Genomic DNA, 23,770 nt, shown 5'->3' on the forward strand with positions numbered 1-23,770 from the left:
TGAATTGTTTGACAAATTGTCCTTCATCTCTATTATCGAGGCAGCCAATAAAAGCACAGTCATAGCTCATGAATTGCTTGGTGTATTGGCAATATACAAATAATTTGGTCTAAGAGCACAGGAGAAGCACATTAATTATTTGATGGAATATTTTGAGGTATTCCCATATGCGTGATAGGTGAGATTTAAAGACGCACTTCATTGAAACATGATACAATTACATGGCATGAAAAAGTGCAGGCCAAATCCTCGTATAAATAGACTACCTTATCCTCAATGTCTTGGTCAGTTGCATGAAATATTTTATTCTCCCTCACTGGCAGCATATAATGAAATTGTGGTTCCAATATATGGTCATGAAATTGTACAAATCAAACCAATAAGGAATGGGAAAGAAGGTACAAAATATCATGTGTACATTCGAAAATAAGAGGAGATGCCCAACTATTTGATATACTTGTTTCTCAGCTGTCCCACGCAAGCCAAGGAACGTGTACTGTTTTCTTTGTGTGACCTGTGGCTTGGAAGAAAATCAACAATATCACCTGCAATCTACTGCAACGGGAAACTTATCACCTGCAATCATTTTTGTCACGGCATGCACTTTGGGATTGGAGAAGGTGGAAGTTAGACATGTTCACAGCTGATTCAAAATTGTGGGCACAGTGATTTGTCTAGGGGAAGCAATGGTGATGAGTTTCATCACTGGTCCTGCTCTAATGGCGGACTCCAGGCGGCCTTCCATACCAGTCAATGTTGTTTTTCAATTTCTAGAGCGGAGTTCAGGGACAAGGATCACAAGATGCTTTTACTTGCTGACAGCAGTGACGTGTTTCTCATGTTCTATGATTTTACAGGCCAAGGTAGTAAAGAAGTATCCAGCACCATTGTCTCTTACAACAATGACGACTCTTCTTGCTATTTATATAATAATGAACAAAGGTATCCATAGAGAATCGTGAGTTGAAGATTGAGTGGCCAGTTAAATCATTATTTTACAAATCAGCATGCCACAAAAATATGATGTTCCGGCTCAAGCACTCTTGATGATCGTGGTGATAGCAATTGTATGGTTGTTCATGGGTGTGAAAATTTTTATTTTAATTCAATTCTATATAGTTGAAAGGGTTTTCAGAAGAACATTTAGGAAAAAGGCAAAGTTCCTTCATTTTCCCCTACTTCTTATTCAATTAGTTATGGTTAGACATGGAAAACTGGAGTTGTAAAAGTTAGAGTTGGTTACGAACCTTTCTTAGAATAGCTCAAACTCTAACTTTTTGAGTAGTTATGAACCTGAAAAGTTGGTTAATCTAGAATAGCTATAAATTCCTAAATCTCAATGCAATGGGGGACTTTTTGGACAGAGATACAAGGAACACTTATGCTCTGATAAGAAAGCAATTTTTGGAAAGTGTGTACAATTGTTGTTTTTGTAATTAGTTATTTCTTACTTTCTTGGTGCAAAGAAATAAAGGAAGTACATTTGGCATTCTCTTTCTAAGGGTCTAAATTGTTGAGTTTTGATTCATTTTATGAGTATTTCCATGGTATGGTGTGAGTATTCATGAATGGTTGAATTAGCATTGTGTTGGTGAAAGTTCTCAAGCATAGTCCTTGATTGCTCTCATTAATGGTTACATCATTTTTATGAAAACATTGAAGGCGTGTGGTGCATTCGCTGTCAATGGTTTTCTTTTCTATTTTCTAAGTTTTATTTATCTTTATTGAAAAAGCACAAATTTTATCTGACGAGGGAGCTGCCCCTCTAAACGCAGAGGAAGGCCAGATATTCAAAGGCCTATCCAGCTGTTGTGAACGGTTTTCCACACACTCCGTTGGGCACATTCTACTTTGACAAATCTGTTTACCAACAAGTCGTAACTGGTTATATTTTTTTTGTCAAATAGTTAGATTTGTTTTTGATTTTGGCATTCTTTGTGCCAGATTGCCAGTCAAAATAAGCTTGATTTAAACCTACGAGAACCTGATATTTGATCAAGGATGTTTATATTTGTGATAGAATAGCTTGACGAGTTCTGATCAAGCTTCTCCTTCTTATTCACGATGATGAGCAGAGCCGTGGAACTGAAGAAGAGGATGAAGCCGATGCTGATGGGGCAAACTATCAACTTGAAATGATGAGATGTTTGAGAGAAGTGAATATTGATAATAATACAGTTGGATGGTAAGTTGCACAAAGATGAATTTTCTGTATCCCGAATATAATATTTGAATTGATACAGCATAATTAGCAAGTTTTTTTGAGATTTTGGAATAAGCCATCCAATATATATTTTTAAATGATTATAGTATTAATCACATTGTTAATTATTTTGAACTTCTGAAATAAGCCTTAGGCTGTCCATGTACAAATTTTCAAGCATAGAATTTGTAGGAATTACAATAGGTGAGATATTTCAAGTATTAGAACATACCTACCAAGTATACATCTGTTTGAAACTTAATTTTAAACAACGCTCATTCATTTGCTACGGGAAAAAAGAGCATATACTAAATTTCATGGGAGACAATGCATTGTGACGTAGGTGTTTTCAAATGTCATTGTACTTGACTCTAACTTCCAGAATATATGAACTTCACAAATACTATGTTACTGCACCCATTATTACTTCCTTTCATGGATGCTGAATCCTGAAGATGTTATCAGAGTGGTCAGTGTTCCTCTACAGGGAATTCGCCTTAAACATTTTTGAACTTCTCAACAAGGCTTTTAACTAAATCCTAGAATCATAGACGGAATTTTTCTTTTAAAGTTGAACAGAAGTATTTCCATGATTAATTGGCAATGCTTGACAATTAGCTCCTCAATTCATGGGCTTGTCAATGCGTGCCATATTAAGTCTCGAAAATTGCAGGATGGAGATTATAATTTATTATTCTTTTCCAAAATTTATAGTTAAGAGTATATGCTATTTTAGTTCAAACTTTCAAAGTGCTGACAGTTCATGGGAATTTAATATTTGGAAAACCCAAAGTGTTCAATATCCTTGAAGCTGCAGATTAAATGTTGCCCTGAATATGCTGAACCTGATTTTTTTTTTAAAAATTGTTCTGAGTCTCAGTATTACACTCAATAGCACATAGTTTGAACTGTTGACTGCTTTTAATGAAGTATGGTTTATGCAACCAAATGATCCTGTTTTAGAACATTTAAAACAACAACTTGATGGCATGGTTGTGCTGGTGTTTAAAGCTGTCAAATTTAAGGAAATTTCACGGACAATTATGTGCTTTTTGTTTTCTCTTATAGATTGCCCTGCAAAAAATGAATCTAAGTAAGAAACAATTGAATAGGCTTTGCAACTAAAGTCTGTGACTGTGCAGTTGCTATTCTCTTTAACATCATATGAGGAATTAGACAAGGTTGTTGGGATCACCATCATTCTACACCTTGTAGCAGATGTTTCTTCAAGATGGCAGAGATTTCTGGGCGTGAGGATTCTCTTGTGAATTCATGTTTGGTGTTAAAGAGGTCACATCAGGTTACAAGAAAATTTCGTCATCCTGACACCAAACAGGCATCACAAACGATAAACTGAAATAATTTTCCTTGCCACTAACTATTTTGATGAATCTTTATGCAAGGAGAATCAACTTGGAGATAGCTGACATGAGTGTGGCAATAGAGTCAATATTGTAACATTTTCATTAGGCTGTTAACTTGGATTGTATTAGGCTGTTACTTGATGGCATGGTTGTGCTGGTGTTTAAAGCTGTCAAATTTAAGGATATTTCATGGACAATTATGTGCTTTTTGTTTTCTTTTTTAGATTCTTCTTTTTTCCTTACATTTTTTTAAAATTGCCCTGCAAAAAATGAATCTAAGCAAGAAACAATTGAATAGGCTTTGCAACTAATGTCTGTGACTGTGCACTTGCTATTTCTCTTTAACAGCATATGAGGAATTAGACAAGGTTGTTGGGATCACCATCATTCTACACCTTATAGCAGATGTTTCTACAAGGTGACAGAGATTTCTGTGTGCGAGGATTCTCTTGTGAATTCATGTTTGGTGTTAAGAGGTCACATCGGGTTACAAGAAAATTTCGTCATCCTGAAATCAAACAGGCATCACAAACGATAAACTGAAATGATTTTCCTTGCCACTTTAACTATTTTGATGAATCTTTGTGCAAGGAGAATCAACTTGGAGATAGCTGAACTGAGTGTGGCAATAGAGTCGATATTGTAACATTTTCATTAGGCTGTTAACTTGGATTGTATATCCAACCCACCAGAAAATGGTTCAGCTAGAGAATCACTCAAAGAAAGCTCTAAATTGCATATGTCCCATCAGGAAGCTTCCCCTCTTCTTTGGAATTCAATTCAAACCATAATTTTTTTTCTGCTGCTTCTGTGAGTTCCAGTGTTAAATGCAGGAAGCTGTCCCAGCAGTTCTGGGTTTAATTCTAACTACACAGATTTTTCTGTTACTACTAGAGTTGCAGTTACTTAAAACCACCTTACGAAAAATATATTTCTCTTGTAGAGCTCTATTCAAGTTCCTTCACCTGGAACCAAGCTAAGCCATAGAGGAGTGGCTAGTGGCTAAATTATTTTGTCTAGTTGTAAAGCTGTAGGCTCTTTACATTAAATGACATTGCATTCCATATTGTGGACTTTGGCTTGGTAATATTTAACTTCATGCTAATGATACTTTCTTTGACTATAATATCCCTTCTGGAGTAATTCGATCCACCACCAGATCATGTCAATATATCAATGTAAAGTTTTATGCTTTCATCATTGCACACTAATACATTGTTCTCTTGGAGTTCGTGTCTATTATTGAGTGAACAGAATTCCGAGTTATACCATAAAGTCATGTTAGGTAGGACTCAGGAGTATCCATAGCCCAGTCCTCTAGAAGGAACCATACCCCTGCGCTATTAAAATTTTTGAATGGAAAATTAATTCACACACAAAAATTCTCAAAGTGAAGCCTTAGTTGAAGATTTGGCTGCTTCAGATTGTCAGTCACATAATCAAATTTGTTATAACTTTGAAGCAGTCAAAATTGAACATACTCTATTTCAGAACTAAATTTGTTAAAAGATGAATGTTGGAAATGGAAAATAAATATATAATTCTGTTTCAGATGTCACTTACCTACAATTCTCACCAATTCAACAGGTACCAGTCGACTTACATGGGATCCTTTCAAACTGTAGAACTGATCGATACATTTATGAATTACCAGGTATTTCTTTGTGAGTTAAATAATGTTGAAGTTTTGGTAGAATGAATTCATTATAACACTGTAATGTTATTGTCAAAGACTGTAGTAGAGAATGCATTATTGTGTTCTTTTGTTTGTTATTGCTGATTTCGAGATTAAACTTTTTCAGAGATCATGTAGTTTAGTACTTTATAGTTCCCATTGATTCTTTTCCCAAATTGATAAATATGGGGCAAGGAAGGTCAAGAAAGCCTGTTTACTCTGTGAGTGAGCATAAGGATTAAGAGAACAATTATAGGCTCATACTAGGTGCAAAGTCTAGATGATGGTCATAGTTTCTGTAAGCACAACATTTGTATTGGAAAATACTCAATTAAACTTTGATGAAGACAACTGTATTTAGATTAGAAAGAGATGTCTGTGTTTTCTCGACTTTTGAGACATTCTAAAATGTATAAAATATAAATATAATTTGCACAGACTGTTGATGATCAAATACAGAATTGAGAACACAGCTGATTATTGGTAACTCAGTGTTAATTGTTCAATCATAAATAATAAATATTAAAGTTAAATTAAAGTGGCTCATATGAATATCATAGCAGCATTGCTTGGAATCAAGATCATCTCAGTAAACTAAAAGTAGAAATGGAATTCCATTACTTGAGTGGTTCAATACAGGGTACATTCTAGGGTTAAAGTTCCTCCTACAAAACCCAAATTAAGGCCTTCAATGCCACAGGAAGCTTTATGCCTCATGTTTTCATGGGTGTGAATTCTAATGTTTGGGGTCTTGTAGACCCCTATTAAAGGTTAGATTTATCTAATTTTGACAGTTTGAGTATTGGTGGTGGATGTCCTGACATTCCCAGGACATTAGGGACTGCAGGTGGTCTCCAAAATGGTGAAACTGTGTATGGATTTCCCGGGAAACATCTTCAAGTTTGGGAAGATATCCCAGAGACATTCTCTAAATTACTGCGGATTGGGATGACAAAGGAACATTATGTCCCATCCTCTTATCCTCAATCCAAGTGCAAATGTGATGGGTGGCAGATGTCCTAGCATCTCCAAAACATCAGAGATTGGATGCTGTCCCCAAAACAATGCAGCAGCTAGAGCTGTGTTGAAATTGTGACAAGAGAGAGTCAGGGGCTTAGTAAATTCTTCGTTCATTGACACCCATAGGATTACATTGCAATGTTAGGAAATAAGGTTTACATTTAATAAATCCAAGTAGGTTAGTTGGTTGGGCAGTTCATTCCTGTAAATTTAGTTTTGTACAAGAAAATAAGGCTTTATAACGTCCGTTGAAAAACAATGTAAATGTTAGGAAATAAGGTTTACATTTAATAAATCCAAGTAGGTTAGTTGGTTGGGCAGTTCATTCCTGTAAATTTAGTTTTGTACAAGAAAATAAGGCTTTATAACGTCCGTTGAAAAACAATGTAAAAATAGACCAAATGATGATAGTAAAATTAGTTTCCAGTTTATTTGCAGTGTAAATTTTTATATTGCTATTAATTATTGCTGTCCAACATTGGTATCAGGTCATTTTCAGAATGGGACACAAAGAAGAAATAAATTAGAATTGATTGTTCGGCACACTTATTCCAAGTCAATTCCTTTATATTCTGAAGAAGTTGATGCAGGAACATTCTTGCATTGTTGGCAATCTTGCATCATCCTAAAATATTTTCTTTTCTGTTTTCAGTTTCTTGTTCATTTGGGTAGTTTTTCTTTTGTTTTGGTAGGGGATATATTTTATTGGCTCGCTTTCCCTTGTGCGATGCTTATGGTGTGGCCTAGGCATTATGGAGACCCTATGTTTAGCTTTGCGCCTTGTTCCAATGTTTTTGGATAAAGTTTTCTTAAGTTTGGTTCGCTCCTATTTTTGGTTACTTGTTCTAATGGTCAAGGTGGCGAATTGCAACTTGTGATGAAGATTCATGACATGCGATGTTTAATGACACATTGTTCTATTTTGTTATACATAGGGTCAACCCTCTTGTGTGTCTGTACGACATGATGTATCTAATTGGGGTTATTTTATAGATTTTGGTCCTAACCTATGTTTCCTTTATCTTTGAATTTAATGATTGGATAAGCAAATCTGTGGCTGGCAATCTTGTATATAAGTAGGGTAGCGGTTCTTGTTCAGGGGAGGGGGATTGGTATAAGCAATTGGGGTAATTGGGTTTGTAGAAGTATCCTAATTTTGAGGAATGATCAACTGCAATTAGGTTAATGGAGGCAATAAATGTATTTTCCTTATTGGTAGTTGTATATTGACAATGGTGATTGGAAAACATGGTTTATTTATGTAATAATTGCATTTGTAGGCCAACTTGATGATAATCTAATGATATTTCTTCCATTGGTGCTTATTTATTACTTGTTTGTTTGGGCATTTCCATGTTGCAAATCTAGTTGCAAGGATTGGACATCTTCTTCGGAGGTTCCATGTCCTTGACTACATCAAGTTGTATTAGAGTAGGTTAGGTACTTGGAATTTGGTCTTTGACTTGCAAGCCTTGTTGTGGACTGGCAAAAGCTAAGGATTTGATCTACATCAACTGAATGTTAGTGCAAGGTTGCAAGAGAAGGGTTGGTTGCTTGGAAGAATTGGAGTTAACACTTGTGAACCTGGTTGTGGTGGTAGAAGATTGAGTCAGTTGAAACATCTAAAATCTTTTTACTTATAAAATTTGTTGAAAAGTTAGACTAAAGAAGAAGTATTAGGAGGTGAAAAAGAGTATTGTGTTGTCAAATGAGCATCATAATCTTGTGAGCAATTCAGAGATGGAGAATTCGATGCAAGATTTTAGAGGTGGAAGCAAACAACCAAATCATCCATTGACGATTGGCAATAAAAATTATTGTGGAATGAAGATATAGATAAAAAATAATGGAACTTGTAGCAGAACAATACTAAACATAAAATGGTGTGGATGTTTGGGTAATTGGCATAGCTTTGAAGGAAATAAGAGTAGTCATTTGTAGATCATGTACCCTATGTAGGTGAAGGATGTGTCATTGTTAGTAGAGACAATAGAAAAATTTGTTGAATAGTTTGATGAAGAAGACAAATGGGTAGAGAATGAGCATGGAATTAATCTCTTTAACCTGGTTTAATGTTCATAAGTTTCACTTATGGAACATTTTCAAGTCACTTGCGGTATTTGATGCAAGAGCATCCTTGGGTCGTCAACAATCTTGCATCACAAAAAACTATTTTCCTTTTCGTTTTTTGTTTCCTAATCATTTGGATGGTTTTCTTGTTGTTTTTGTTGGTGATCAATCTAGTGGGTGCATTTTCTTATGCGATCCTTATGGCATGGTCTAGACATCATGGAGATCTTTTGTCTAGCTTTATAACTTGTTCTAGTGTTCTAGATAAAGTTATCTTAAGTTTGGTCCGGTCCTATTCTGGCTTACCTGCTCTAACGGTCAGGGTGACGAATTGCAAATTGTGACTTGTGACTTGTGATGAAGATTAATGACATGAAATGCTTAATGGCACATTGTTCTATATTGTTATATGTATGGTTGACCCTCTTGTGTGCATGCAGAACATGATGTATCTATTTGGGGCTGTTCTTATGGAGTTTGGTTGTGACCTATATGTTGTAATATGTTTACTTTATCTTGGACTTTAAATATCGGATAAGTTGACCTATGGCTTGCGATTTTGTATAATAGTAGGGCAGCATTTCTTGTCTAGGAGAGAGGGATTGGCAGAAGCAACTAGGTAACTAGGATTTGTAGACGTATCTTAATTTTGAGGAATGATCGGCTACAATTAGGTTGAAGGTAGTAAATGTATTAGACTTGTTAGCAGTTGTATATTGACAACGATGATCAAAGAACATGGTCTATCTCTTTAATAACTGCATTTGCAGGCCAACTTGATGATAATCTAATGATATTTCTTCCATTGGCGCCTTTTTCTTATTTGTTTGTTTGGGCATTTCCACTGTGGCAAATCTAGCCGCAAGGATTGGACATCCCTTTCAGAGGTTTTTTGTCCTTGGATGCATTAGAAGTGAGCCAGGCGCTATACACGTAAAGTTGCTTGAAGTATACAACATGAAAAACATTTCCTTGTGTAAGAGTTTTGTTGGTTAACAGTTTGTCTTCTTTGATTTGGTTTATTCCTTGACTCTTAATGTGCCCAATGTGATGAAAGTAGTTAATAATAGAATGGGTCAATGCAGGTGTTTTATCAAAGACCCTTGAATTGAAAGGTACAACTCGCTAGTATGCAAAGATTTCAATGAATATTGTTTTTAGTAGATCAACAAGATTCAGGGGTATGCTCTTAACCAGAGAGCAGAAGAGGTATGACCAGACTGCCCAATACTTTAAACAATCCAGGCGAGTTTCAGATGAGAACTCACAAACTCCACAGTCATGAATGCATATGAGTCACTTTTAAGCTCTTCTAACACCTAAATGTAGTCTACTTAATCTATCAAATACGTGATGCAACAATGCAAAACTATCTATTGATGCATACTACATAAGAAGAGAAAATGTGATTAACTAACAATACCCAGATTGCCCAAGTTACTGAGATTTCACATCAACCATTTGCTTCCTACTCAACACCTTACATTAACCAAATCCAGGCCTCTCACACAACAATGAAAGTGCACATGAAACAAGCTTGCATAGAACAAAGAAAATGATGAATCACTTTAAATGATGGTAATATATCATATAACCCCTAAAGGAAAGTAACAAATCCCAGTTTATTTTCAATCCTAGAGCTTTCATTAACAACAAATTTCATTTCCAAATCATGCAAGAGCTAAAACTAAATTGATATGAATGACGTAATCAAAACATGGGCGTAGAGTCTCACACAGTAGTCCTAGCTATAGGGGTTTGCCCACATCAAAATTTTGCCAATCTTATTAACTTCTCAAAAAGTTACATTTATAGGCCCTTAGAACTGTCCAGTTACATTTAATGATTACCATACAAAGCATCTTTGAACAGATGTATTCTAAGAATAGGATTGATTGGTCAGTCATCCGTTACAAAGTTTTAGCCTCTAAGGAGAATGCCAAATATGGCTACAATATTAGAGAGAGAGAGAGAGAGAGAGAGTCATCACATTTTGTAGGGAGAATGTAATAGTTTTGTTAGAGCATCAATTTTACTTTGGAGTTACGAATTTAGCACTTCACGCCTGCATTGCATCAGTTACATTCTTCAAATCTAGGACATTTGGAATGAGAATGTTATCAGCTCAGTTCATCCAATAATCATGCATTTCTATCAATTCTTTGACTTTGGAGATCCTTTATTGAAGTTTCTCTGCTGCACACATCATAACACATTCCACTGCTGTGAGCTCCAAAATCTTTGCCACTTGGAAGTTTGTGGGTCAGTAGCCTCTTCAAGGAATGCCAGAAACTTAATCTTCATTTGTTCGATGTCCACCAACTGGCCATTTTTGGTGACATATGATTTAGTGTGCAAAACCTTTAAATGTTCGAATATCTTATCCATTACCTTCTTCACTAGATCATAAACACCCTTTAATTCATGGTCAGACTTCACTGAATTGTCAATTTTGAATTCCAACGATTGCTTCCAATGAAGCAATGGTTCCTGGCTTGGCTTGAGTATTCCATGGGTCACAACAACATTAAACTTCATGTCAATCACCTCTTGTAACAGGGCCAATTGCTCTGTTAGTCTTACTGATATTCTTTCTTCATTGAATTCTGGTGTTTTGACACTGCTTCTCTCAATCTATCTGTTTCTAGCAACAAATTTCCAAGGTTCCGATGAGGAGGAGACCTTGGATCTTCAATTCATCTATCCAGGCATATAGTCAACTTGACCAAATTGCCTCTCTTGCTGTAGCTTAAGCAATACATTTTTGTTCTCTTCTGCAGTGGGGTCAAATGTACTTGTAGTTGTGCTTCCAAGTGCAACTCTGATGTAATCCATTAATTCTTTATTTGAGGCTGTTAGTACCTCTTTCTTTGATCTCAACTCCTCCAATCCGTCTTCAATCTTTACATTTGTTGATTTCCCAATGTTGACCATAGAATCATGCACTGGAATGCCTATGTCAACTGTTCTAATTTGAAAGTCATTAGGAGTAAACTCATGAAATTTTCCCCCCTTCTGAGGTTTTGCAATCTCTACTAGCATGTGACCAATAGAAGAATCTGATGCCAATGCTACAAGAGTCTTCTGCTTCTTTGCCTTCTTTGACACTGGCTCAGATTGAGTTGCCTATACAATGAGGTCTTTAGATGGAGCACCTTCCTCACATCTCTTCTTCTTTCTATCAATGGTCTCTTCCGATCAAGACTAAGTTGAAAGGACATTGAGTGTTGATTGCAGGGCTGTTGGATCAAAGAGCTTCCTTGCCACTGGGGGTGTCACCTTGCTGTGACTAAGAAATGGAGCTACTTTAGTTACAGAGAGGGCTAGAGTATCACCTTGCTGAGATGCTTTTTGTTCTTGACCATCCAGAGGCTTGTTGTCACCATCAAGGTTGATGACTGGCACAGGGGAGAAGCCCTTGGCTATTGATTTCGCCTTCTCATTTTCTTTATCTTTATCTTTATCTTTCTCTGCTCCTTCATCTCCACTGTTTCCAGTATTTGGCAGAGATCCTGCTCCACAGGTTGGAGTGATTTGTACATTCTTCTCAGGAGGCCGGTCTCCCCCTCCACCAACAAATTGTGTTGGTCCAACTGAGGTTGATGTAACAACAATAGTGGAAGTAGCAACAAATGACTCAGCTGTTCCAAAACCTACTCCACTAGCAGAACTTGCGGCTCCAGTTCTTTTTCTTCTTGCTCTGGTCTATTCAACCCATTTGTCTCTCCTTTTGATGATTCCACTCATGAGAACCTCCATTGTATCAATAACAGTGCTATCAGGTAGAACTGACACTGTAGGAGTGTCCTTGATTTGCTCATAAATTGAGGGACGCATGTGAGAGCCATCATCTGTGAGATCACTAACATCAACAATGTCATTATACAACTTTAACTAATCTAATGTCAGCCTAGACCAATACCTTTCTCTAGTTTGGTATTCATTATGGCATCTGACCCAATAATCTTCAATATCCGGAACATGCCTGTAAGCATAGCCAAGCTTTAGATGATCTTTGACAAAGCTAAAAGGATCATACTAGGGCCTAATGACTTCATAGTCACTCAAGTTAATTCTATTCTCAAAGGCTTTAACTAAGTTCCGGGCATCAGACTTTGTGGCACAAGAATAAGGTCCTACCACAATTGGAAAAGGAATCCCAAGAATCTTCTTCACATTAGAACAAAAGGTATTAACTTCCAAGATTTGTCTACACAACTCAATAGGGACTACCTTATCTTTGGGATATCCGAGGAGTCCCTTCGAGAAGCCATCGAATGTATCAATCCTCAGGTAAGAGAAAGATGGAAATTGGATGAAACAACATTTGAATTGGCTGACTGTTGATATGGCTTTTGGTGAACACTTCTGCTCAGGGCACCCTTGCAATTCTCAGCATAGCCTCATTGTGAAGCCATTATTTACCTTTACATACTCTTCGAAACTCCTCTGCAATTGTAGGTGAGGATAGAATTCATACACCTTGGTGTTTTCATCAAAGTCTTTGATACCGGGAAGACCAGGCCAGAGATGATGTGTGGCTAAGGCATATATAAATTATGATGACGTAAAGAACTGTTTGAATGCCTTAGTAGAATTTAGCCAAGAGGCAAGCTCTTCACATATAATTTGAGCCCAGTTAATTTGTAGTCCTTTAGCATAGATGGCCTGGACTAAGTAGAAATGATGCTCGATAAAATCCAGGATCTCCTCCTTTCCTTTTAATCTCAGCAATAATGCCAAGATATCCACGATTGCTTTCTTTAGATTGGTTCCAAAAAGAGTCTTCAACATCTTACTCTTTTTCCCATGAGGAGTCTGAAACCATGTTCTTTGTATGTCTTATCTCCTCATAGTCCTTTTTCGTTAAACATTGATGCAGAGGAAGAAAAATCAATGTCACAATACTCCTCCTTTACTAGGATCCTGAAGGTAGATTGCATCAAGTCCTTGTTCACAGAAGGCATAATAGATTGGTTAGGTAACAAAATTTGCTTTGTCTCCGGATTGTACCTCTCGATGCATTCCTTTACCAATTCTGGCGCTTGCACAACCATGGAGAACCCGATAGCCTCAACTAACCTAATCCGCTCTCCTTCAGTTTTTGTGCAATTGGATGGATGGGCTGGGTGTTTAATCTTCTATTTAGATCACCTAGGTCGTAAAACTTGAAGGAAGTGTAAGAAAAGTCTCACTGAAATCTCTTGTAGCAGCAAGATTATTTACATACTTAATCGATTAGTTCAAGCTTACAGGAAGCTACCCTTTTAACTTTGGAATCCGGCACAAGGGTTTGCACCACAATTCTTCAAGTGCGGGGAAGGAGGCATAAACTTGTCTTTTTGTAAGCTTGCCATTTCCTTTGATTTGAGAGCGCATCATGAGAAATACTCCTTTGATGCCTTGGATACCTTATTGCTTTCTTTTCTGCACAAGGCTTTTCTTAATTATTTATCTCTCAACTTGGAGAAGCTGCGAAATGAGCTTTCCACCTTGAGCTCTTGGACGACTATTTCCTTTTTATCGAGCTCGCACTTGACAAATTACTCCATCAAAAACAACTTTGTGGCATCTCCGAAGAATGTCTCCTCTTCCAGGTTTAGCATTTCTTCATTTTTTATATCTTTCGGGATAAAAGCTTCATATTTTCCTTTCAAGCAGAAAGTACCATCGAGATATACGTTTTCCGAAGAGAGAAACAACTAGAAATATTTCTATTGATTTGGGCGTTTTTCGTCTTCATTTCTCAGCTTTGCTTTGGAAATGAACTTAAAGATGTTTGCTTCCAAAGGGGAAGCATTCAGATTGATGGAACTCTGTTTCACTACATAGAATCAGATTTTGTCTTCAGATCTTTACTTCGAGAGTTCCAAAACTTTAAATCTTTGTTCATATGTTCTCATCGTGAATCAATCTTCAGATACACTTGAAGATGTCACCATTACTTCGTACCTCGGGATCTTATCTGATGAAGTGTGCCAGCAATGGAAATGCAATAGCACGGGCCGGAATCCAGAAGGAACAACTTTGCTGAAGATAGGAACAAGATGTAGAACTAAAATAGATTTCCTTCTCATCGGGAAGACGATCACCTAAGACCTTGATGCAGGGAGAAAGTGAGAATTCCCCCATAGAGGTGAAGGGGGAAGCGGGGCAAGGAAACCCCGGAAAGAACACATAAGGCAAGCTTCGAGGATGTTTGATGAGAAGAGAGCCACCTAGGGGCTACCTAGACAAGGACTCAAACATAAGCACAATAAAAACTCACCAAGCTAGAAGCTTAAAAGGGATGGACTGAAAGTCTAGCAACCAGTTTACTGTTCTAAGTGCTCAAATTTTATTTGTTGATTACACAGAATAAAGTAAAACATGCAAATTTCTGTTTAAATTTGCTTGGAGGTACAATGCCTTTTCAGTTCTTGTGATCAATAATGGCATGGCGAAGTAGCTTTTTTGAAACTACAAAAAAGGAAGGAAACACAAAAATTGGAAATTGCAGCAAAGGAAGAGTTTGAAAATCATGAAAAATGGGCTTAATAACATTTAGAGGCCATAAATTTGAAAAGACTAAGTGGATGATATGAGTTAAAAATTTGTTTTCTAAATGATTCATTTTTATAATTTGGTACAAGTCTTACCAGGTGTTGTGCAAAGGGTTATGAGAGGCATTCTCAAAAGCAAGCATTTATACACGGTTTTAAAACTATTAATTTCATTTTGGGCGAAGTATACATTATTTTGCTTCATTATGACACCAAATAGTATTTCAAATGAATATTTTAAAAGCTCTCATGCTTGTGCTATTGGATTGGAGAATCTGATGCATAGATGTAAAAAATGATCAAATTGCAGGTTAGTGGAAATGGAGGCTGGTGGATATTTATCATTTCAAGCTAGCTTCTTTCTCAGGGGTGATTTGTTGCATGAGAAACACTTTATATTTGTGTCCTTGAAGTCCAGAGGCAGCTTGACATCCTTTGAATTCCTCTTCATGGAGAAAAGAGGGGGATTTTCAGATAATTGAGTTTGTCTCATTTTCGATGTAGTTGATTTAATCTGCAGATAACTGAGTATGCCTTTATCTATAGACACAAGGAGTGGTATACTTGTGGATAATGGAGTATGTCTCAATTTGCAGGTAATTTGGAAAATTTGCCCAGACAAAGATGAATTTGGATTAATGCATTCAGAGTTTGATAACCAACCATTTGCCTTGACCAAGAAATTTAGGTTGATGCTGATGATGAAGTGGAGTTTCACATTTACCTAGATTAGAAAGTTTAGGTTGACATTGATGAAGAAGAGTTGGAGATTCCAGACATTTGTGTAGAGTAGACCAAGAAGCTTAGGCTAATGCTGATATAACTTTGTTCTTGTTTTTCTTCATGATTTAAACCTTAATGGGGGGTTGTTAGGAAATAAACTTTACATTTAATAAATCCAACAAGGTTCGTTGGGAAGCTGATTCACATAGATTTAGATTTGTATGGGAAAATAAGGCTTCATAAAACCATTTGAAAAGCAATGTAAAATTGAACCAAACGATGATAATAAGATTATTTTCCTGTTTATTTGTAATGTAGTTGGTTGGGAAGTTCATTACCATAAATTTAGATGTGTACAGGAAAATAAGGCTTTGTAAAGCCATTTGAAAAGCAATGTAAAAATGAACCAAGGGATGATAGTAAAATTATTTTTTAGCTTATTTGTAACGTAAATTTTTATATTGCTATTCTGTTTTGCTGTCCAACAAGTATGGCTTTACAAAGCTATTCAAATCATTAACTGTTCAAATCACTAGCTACCAGCTCGTAATTAATAACTAATTAAAAGTTAACATATAATGAATTAACATTAACTTGTTAACTTCCTAGATATTACTGTATTGATAGTTTATGTTTTGCACTAATATTCCCTAACACCCCTCTTTAGTGTTGACATAGACATTTTGTTTGAGTGCTGCAGTGTCAACAATTGGCATCTCTCAAGTCTGACCCCTCTTCAAATACCATACCCTTCAAATAAAATTATTTTTGGATACTGGTTTCTACCATTAATGTACATGCAAATATAACACACTTATGGCTCCAAAATTCCAAATACACAATGAAAAACGATTAATTAAAATGGTAGTAACTATTTAAAAACCTGTCTTCTGCATCAATGAATTAACTAGTGATAGTATTTTCAAATGCTTTTGGGTTTTGTGCATCTATTCAACAACTTTCCTTAACATTCTGAATTTTGAAATTTGTTAAGTAATGATATAGTAGCTTAGTGAGGCTCTGTTAAATTGCCAATTTAAAATCAACAATATGCAAACAATAGAATGGTGCCTTGAGAACATGATTACTCCTCTGCACAAACTGAATATTCATCAACGAACTAAATAAGTCCATATCAATCTTGAAACAAATAAACCCTCATACCTGAAAGATAAAAAAGTTTTCTCGACCACAAGCTAATACCTAAATTTTCAACACATTTTTGTGAGACCTTACATCCCTGCTACTTTAAAGATGAACACAATGATCATAATATTAATAAAGCATAAACTATGGAAATAATGTACATATATGTGGAATCCACTAGTACCAGTGACAAATATGCAAGAAGAGTGGATGCTAAAAGCTCCAGATTTTACGCAAGGTTCATACTATCCATTAGCCTTTCATCTGCAACGCTCGACTTCATAACAAATGGATGCACACAAAAAAATGTAAATGGGGTCATGGAGTTCCATGGTAACATCTAATCCATTGCTTTAATCAACTTGACAAACGAAAGACTAGTGACAAGAGAGAGCCAGAGCTCAAACCTGTAAGTTCTGCATTCACCATTACACAAATGATCATACTCAATGGCTTTACAAAGCCATTATAACTTTTTAAACTACCCAAACCACTAATTACCAACTCACTCATAATTAATAACTAACTAAAAAGTAACATTTAATAAATCAAGATTAACATGTTAATTTATTATGTATTATTTTATTCTATGTGTGGGCTAATAATTCCAAACATCTCCCAGCTTGGGGAGACCACCTAGAGACTTTCTCATAAATTTCCATGGATTCGGGACGGGGAAGTAACATTCTCTGTCACCATCCCATCCCCCAGGTCAAAGTGTGGGAGGAAACATTCTGTCTTATCCTCACATCCTCAAAGTCTAAGTGTGATGGGCGGTGGTTTTCCTGACTCCCAAAGGCCATTGGGGACTGCAGGATGTCTCCAAAACAGTGCGACAGTGATATGATGTCTTGGGAATCATCTTCCAGTTAAGAGAGGTGTCCCAGAGACTCTTCCCAAAAAAATTGTAGATATGGAGACATAACAGTCTGTCCAGTCCTCCCATCCTCAAAACTGTGAACATCCCCAGAGAGGAGTGTAATGTGCCCTTTTCAATATTGATTTGAAAGACTAGTGCAACCACATCCAAATAATTGCACAGACATCTAACTAACAATACATAACTATAAAAGGAGATACAGCTGTAAGCAGCTGCCATAGGCAAAGGAAAAGAATTTGCAGCCCAAGAAAATGCTTGGAGGTCAATAAAGATGCAGCAATCAGCAGACAAGAAGAAGCTACCACCATAGTTTGCAGACTTGGACTCGGAGAGTACTCGGGAAGCCCAAAATTTTCAACTCGGAAAAAACTTGGCATATACTTGACAAAAGCTCGGGAAAAATTAGGCAACTCAGAAAGTACAAAAATTTAAAATCTCTTAAAGAAACATATTTTTTTGTAGAATACAATTACGAAATGTATTAAATTAGTAATTGACATTTCAATAGAGAAAATGTGTAGTGTAATAGCACTAAAATGATGAGAAAAATGCATCTAATCCAATGTTTTCCTTGCATCAACATTTTTACCTTCATTTTTTAACATCTATAAATATGCGAGAGTTAAACTTGAGAGTACTCGCCAAGCAAAAAAACTTGAGAGTACTTGGCAACTCCGAGAGTACTTGGAGAGTTTGCAAACTATGGCTACCACTAAAGAAGAATTAAATATATTTAAAATTATTTGTTGCCAAAGAAAGAATTAAATAATATTATAAAATGAAATGGTGATTAAAGTTTATTTTTAGTATTAATCTGAGGGTATTTTGAAGAGTTGACTTTTTTGAAAACAAAGTCATTTTGAGATAGACTAGGCAAGAGGCATCATCAAAAAATACTTCATCATTTGATTTCTACTCTTTGGGGAGCATGGAACTATGACTCGTTCAAACTGAGGATGGGAAACTCTCTAGGTCTGGATTAGAGATGAAGAACCCACAATTGGTAGTGTGTTTTCACATGGTGATCAGTTGACAGTATTGAATTAGCTATAATTTGATTAGTATCAGTTTGAATAAAAATATACTTTCAGCTGGCAGCTGGTTGTAGCAATCTAAGGGCAGAAATTAGACATATTTGGAGTCATAGAGTAGTAGACTGCTGCAAAATTTCAATGTAACAGAGGATTATTATTATTTTTTTTTCTGAGCTATATGCTAAATTTCATACCTAAATGAAAGAATAAAGTATTGAACTGCAATTTCTGGTTCATCAAGAAGTAACAAGGATTTCATACTTTTGTTTAATTGAGAACTATTATAATTGTGAGATAGGGTTTTGTCATAAAATTTAATGAGATATTACGGGTGTCAGAATAGTAAAAATTGGGGCTACACCAATTAACAGAGTGGGAGTTTGTTATAGCATACTGTTTGGGTCAGTGTGGAGAGAAGATGTCAGTCATTTGCTTCTTGTTTCTGAATTTCATTTCTGTTTTGTTACTGAAATTGCACAATATGCAATCTTTTGTTCTGCATAACTAAATTTTTTTTTTTTTTCTCTCTATTATTGCAGGAGAATATCAGAAGATGTGTGTGCATTATTTATGACCCGGTTAGGTCAGGACAAGGTGTTTTGGCAATGAAGGCATTGAAGCTTCAAGAAGCTTTCATGGATCTCTACAAGAATCAAGAATTCACTGGGGAAAAGTAAATCTCAGTGTTGTCTCTTTTAACACCTATATAATTTTCAAAACTATATTATTAGCAGCAAATATGCCAGGATATCTGTGTTGATTTTGTTTGTTTTCAGGTTGAGAGAGAAGAATCTGACCTGGGTGGATATTTTTGAAGAGATTCCTGTATGTAATTCTTTGCTGCTTGGTGTTGTGATATTTTTCATTGATTTGTGATCATAATTATACACAACCAATAAAATGTCATCTTGAAATTCTGTGGTTCTGATATGATATTATTCATGGGAGTTTCTCCTCTACATCTTATTTTGGATTGCACAAGATTGCTACCCCGTTCCATGCCATTTCTTATTTATAGTTTTTTTGCTAAGGATTCTGAAATTTGACTGAAACAAGTAGATTTTGTGCTCTGAGTGTATATGACAATATAAATTCTTGGCAGTACTGGTGTCCTACAAAGACATTTAGTCCTTTGCTATATGTTAGGTTTTGTTTTCAGGACAACATTTAACAGTGCTCACTAATTTCTAAATCAGTATACCATTAGTTATACTACAACATTTATTGGACTCTAGTTGAAGTAGTTTTATGAACAACTTTCGCATGATGTTCACAAATTTGAAAGAAATTGTAGATTATTTAAGTGTTGAGAAATTTTCATGTTCCTTATATGTGGAACTGATTCAGTGAATATTATAATTCTCTTGTTTAAAGTTTTAGTGATTTTTTTTGAGTTGTATAACAATATTCCTTGCTGATATCCTTTAAACCGTCTATACTCTTCTAGATTCTCTGGACGAGTTTGATATTTTGCTATCTAATGGTATTAATATGGTATTGCATTTGCTTGGAGCACGATAATGGTGATCTTTTTTAAAAACTGAATTATGTAACTAGAGTTAACTTTTATGGGTCCAATGCAGGTCAAAATTGCCAATTCTACACTTGTTAGTGCCATTATGACTGAGTTGAAAACTGATTCACCAGTGACCCAGGTCTGACTGGCTTGAGTAAATTGGATGGACTTCATCATTGTTTGCATTAAGGGATTATTTAAATGTTTTTCTTTTTTCACTGTAGAATTTCTTGATGATTGCTCTTCTTATTTGGTATAAGTAGGGTGACTATGACAGGCTGGTGCTGTCCACAAACCCTTTTATCGAAAAGAATCTTGAGTTTCTAATTGAGTGCATGGATGATCTTTCAGGGGAACAGCAAAGGGTATGTGCACTAATCAATAATTTTTTGATACTTCTGCTGCATATAAATGAGGATTTTAGCCTCTCACAGCTTGTGTTGGTTTCAATTTCAATATTATTATCGCAATCTTCAATGGCAACAAACTCAACAGCAGACATGGCTGCAGAAAAGAAGATAAAGTATGTGTTATTTTTTTTATTGACTTAAGATTTCAATAAAATCAATATTTTTTTGATACTTCTGCTGCATATAAATGAGGATTTTAGAATCTCACAGCTTGTGTTGGTTTCAGTCTCAATATTATTATCGCAATTTTCAACGGCAACAAACTGAACAGCAGACATGGCTGCAGAAAAGAAGGTAAAGTATGTGTTATTTTTTTTATTGACTTAAGATTTCAATAACTTCATTGCATTTGCTATTTTATGTTTTGTCATTATGCATTTTAAAGCTTATGAACTGATTCAAATTTCTCTCTAGACTCTGACTTGTTTTTGATTAAGATAAACAGATTTTGAAGGGTGCCTGAAACTCTGTACAAGAGTAAAGATTTCCAATAAGTTCAGAAACAAAGATACAACAAACAAAAGCAGGACTGGTCACCCCCCAAACATAGGGTAACCAAAGTGACAAAAAGCCTATCACCAACCAAAAGTAAAGATCCAGCAAAGGGGCATAGCCCGATATATCACGATTTTCTCTTTTATTTAGAACCACCCTTGCATGATCGGTGGTTCATTTCTAGAGGAGGAGCAGATGGTCTTGTGTTCTTTCTTTTTACCACAGTCCAACCATCCTCCACCTTAGCTGCCTCAGCAATCCAATCCCCAGATGAAATTGAACAATGAAGCCCAGGAGAATCCGAAACACCAACAATAATCCTAGAAGAACCTGTTGCCAACTGACCCCCCAGAGAACCAGGAGAAAGGACAGGGGCAGGGTCAGGAGAGGGTAAAGGGTCCTGGCCCCCAACAGAACCAGGAGGAACATCCAATACTGGGGCAGGAGAAGGAACAGGAACCTCCTCTAACACCGGCACCAAAAGCTGACTTCTTATCTTTATCATTGCAGAGCTGATAACTTGGCACGTAAAGCAGCTGGTGAAGAACCATTGCCTGAAGAAGATCCTATGAATCCAATTTTTAAGCCAATTGTTGAGCCCTCCCGACTTGATAGCTACCTCATTGTCAATCAAGTTGCTAATTATTGTGATCAAATCAAGGGGTATATGTCCTATTTGACATGTTTATTAAGAAAATTTGATATCCTGGAGCATCTAGAAGGAATCAATCCTTTCGTATTTTTATCTTTTCAACAAACCAATTTGATTTCTATCATTGAAATATTCGGGACTTTGCGATATAATGGGATTCATTTTCTTTAAGCACAGGCTTCACAGCAGAGTATATTGTTAAGTAGGTCTCATCTATAATGTTTGGTATTCTTCTTTGTAAGGTTTTGAACTTACACTGTGTAAATCTGCAGGTTTTCTGGATAGAGTTTCAGCAGACTCTATTTAATGGATGCGGTTCACGAGAGTTAAGTCTAATTGCAAGCATATCCCCTTGATAGAATTTTAAAATTTGATGCAATGGAGTGAGGTATTTCTAACTACTACAAAGGGGATTTTGAGTTGTCTCAAAAAGTTGAAAGAGGTCCCTTTGATGGAATTTTAAAATTTGATGCAATGGAGTGAGGTATTTCTAACTATTACAAAGGGGATTTTAAGTTGTCTCAAAAAGTTGAAAGAGGTTCCAGCCCAGAGCACCTCTGCAGTTTTGCAATGGTCAATATTTTCAACAGGGAAATCTAAAATGTGCCATTTTAGAAGAATTTGTAATTTTTTAATTTTATATTTTATTTTGACTATTCTGGGAGAGGCACCGCCATGTCTTCTTTCAATTTTTAACATTAGGTTTATCATCCTTGTTGGCGAATTTGCAATTAACATAGAGCTAAGAGCATTTCCTACAGGGTGTAATGATATTTTTTCTCTTACTGATATGTTTTGAAGGATAATCTTCTCAATCAAATGCTCCCTAGTCACTGTCTACAAGGGATATGGTCGTGGCATGTTTTATCTTTCAAGCTACCTTCTTGTGATTATCCCTTTGCTTGTCTACAGATATATTTGCTACAAGTACCAAGACGGAAGCCATTAGAAAACATTGAAAACATTTTATTAAGACAAAAGTGCTAATCCAGCCTCTAATCCCAATTTGAACATTTTGTAGACTAAAACAGTGAACACCCAGACACCCAAAAAGTTAAAATTGTTGTGCTGTGCAAAATGAAAAAGCATTCTTCTTATTGGCCAGTTATTTCACTTTAAACTCAAACTCCTTTTGAACTCTAGTTTGCAGTCAGATTTTAAACTATTTTGATTAACGTGTGATTTTGTAATTGACAATGACTTAGCAATTTTATGGCTGTGTTAAATTGTTGTGCTGTGCTATAAGGAAAAGCATTATTTTATTTTTGGGTTTTTCCCTAATAATTGAATTTCATATTTTACTTATAGGATGCAATTAATCTTGATTCCGATTAAATCATTTTGATTTATCTAACATTGGTGATTTGGCAATTGACGTTTTATTAGCAATTATTGGTTGTGCTTTCAATTTTAAATTCAATTTTGTGCAATTTGTTACAGGGCATCTATTGTTAACTTTTTTTGAAAATTTGTTTTAACATGATCTATTGTAGTAGGTTTGAGCTTTTCAGTCCTCAAAGTAATTTGATTGCTTTTTTCATCAAGGAATTGGATCACTTTTTAGCTATATGAGGATAGTATCATGGACTGTGATCTGATATGTTGATGCAAAAAAGCAAAAAGACAGTGGAGTGATTTGGAATATTATGAATCTATAAGCATTTTATTAGATCATCACTGAATCGATGTGTGATTCGATACATTGATGTAAAAATTGTGCACACAATCAAATCCAGAAAAATGTATCATCTCCCGTATATTCTTTTCTAATATTTACTGTTATTTTATTAGCTGTGCCTTGCTGTTCTCAAACACCATATTCAACTTGTTTTACATTGTTGTTTCAATCAGTTTACACAGGTTCTTGATGAGGTTGCATTACAGTTTTAGTCGAAAGATTTGTTCAGGTTTACATTTATATGTGTAGGTTAATGAGATTGAGTTATGTTTTTTTAATTTTTAATTTTAGATTATTTCATGTCTTTATTATCTATTCACACATTCTATTTTTGTTTTATTTCATGCCATTTTACCATTTTA

The 23,770-nt window shown here is 35.7% G+C and overlaps 1 protein-coding gene across 5 annotated transcripts; it reads left to right on the top strand.

Annotated features, from left to right (window-relative positions):
- The first annotated feature begins 289 nt into the window (after window positions 1-289).
- LOC149537271 (eukaryotic translation initiation factor 3 subunit H-like) lies at window positions 290-22,490 on the top strand. 5 transcript variants are annotated; one of them, XM_089807613.1, is made up of 10 exons: window positions 290-863; window positions 2,076-2,185; window positions 5,155-5,221; window positions 19,197-19,330; window positions 19,434-19,482; window positions 20,241-20,312; window positions 20,525-20,538; window positions 20,669-20,696; window positions 20,810-20,877; window positions 22,003-22,490. In XM_089807613.1, the coding sequence occupies exons 1-10, from the start codon at window positions 687-689 to the stop codon at window positions 22,013-22,015; spliced, it is 732 nt and encodes a 243-aa protein (XP_089663739.1). In that variant the 5' UTR covers window positions 290-686; the 3' UTR covers window positions 22,016-22,490. The 5 variants fall into 5 exon arrangements, 4 of the variants coding, with proteins under 4 accessions (XP_089663739.1, XP_089663737.1, XP_089663740.1 ...); XM_089807611.1 differs by having other exon boundaries at window positions 20,437-20,696; window positions 21,029-22,490; XR_016358118.1 differs by lacking the exons at window positions 290-863; window positions 2,076-2,185; window positions 5,155-5,221 and adding exons at window positions 13,333-13,929; window positions 21,029-21,741 and having other exon boundaries at window positions 20,437-20,696.
- The last annotated feature ends 1,280 nt before the right edge of the window (window positions 22,491-23,770 follow it).

The sequence above is a fragment of the Cupressus sempervirens genome, chromosome 10 (genome assembly GCF_028749045.1).
Source record: "Cupressus sempervirens isolate cs-2001-9-10 chromosome 10, ASM2874904v1, whole genome shotgun sequence".
Lineage (NCBI taxonomy): Eukaryota > Viridiplantae > Streptophyta > Pinopsida > Cupressales > Cupressaceae > Cupressus > Cupressus sempervirens.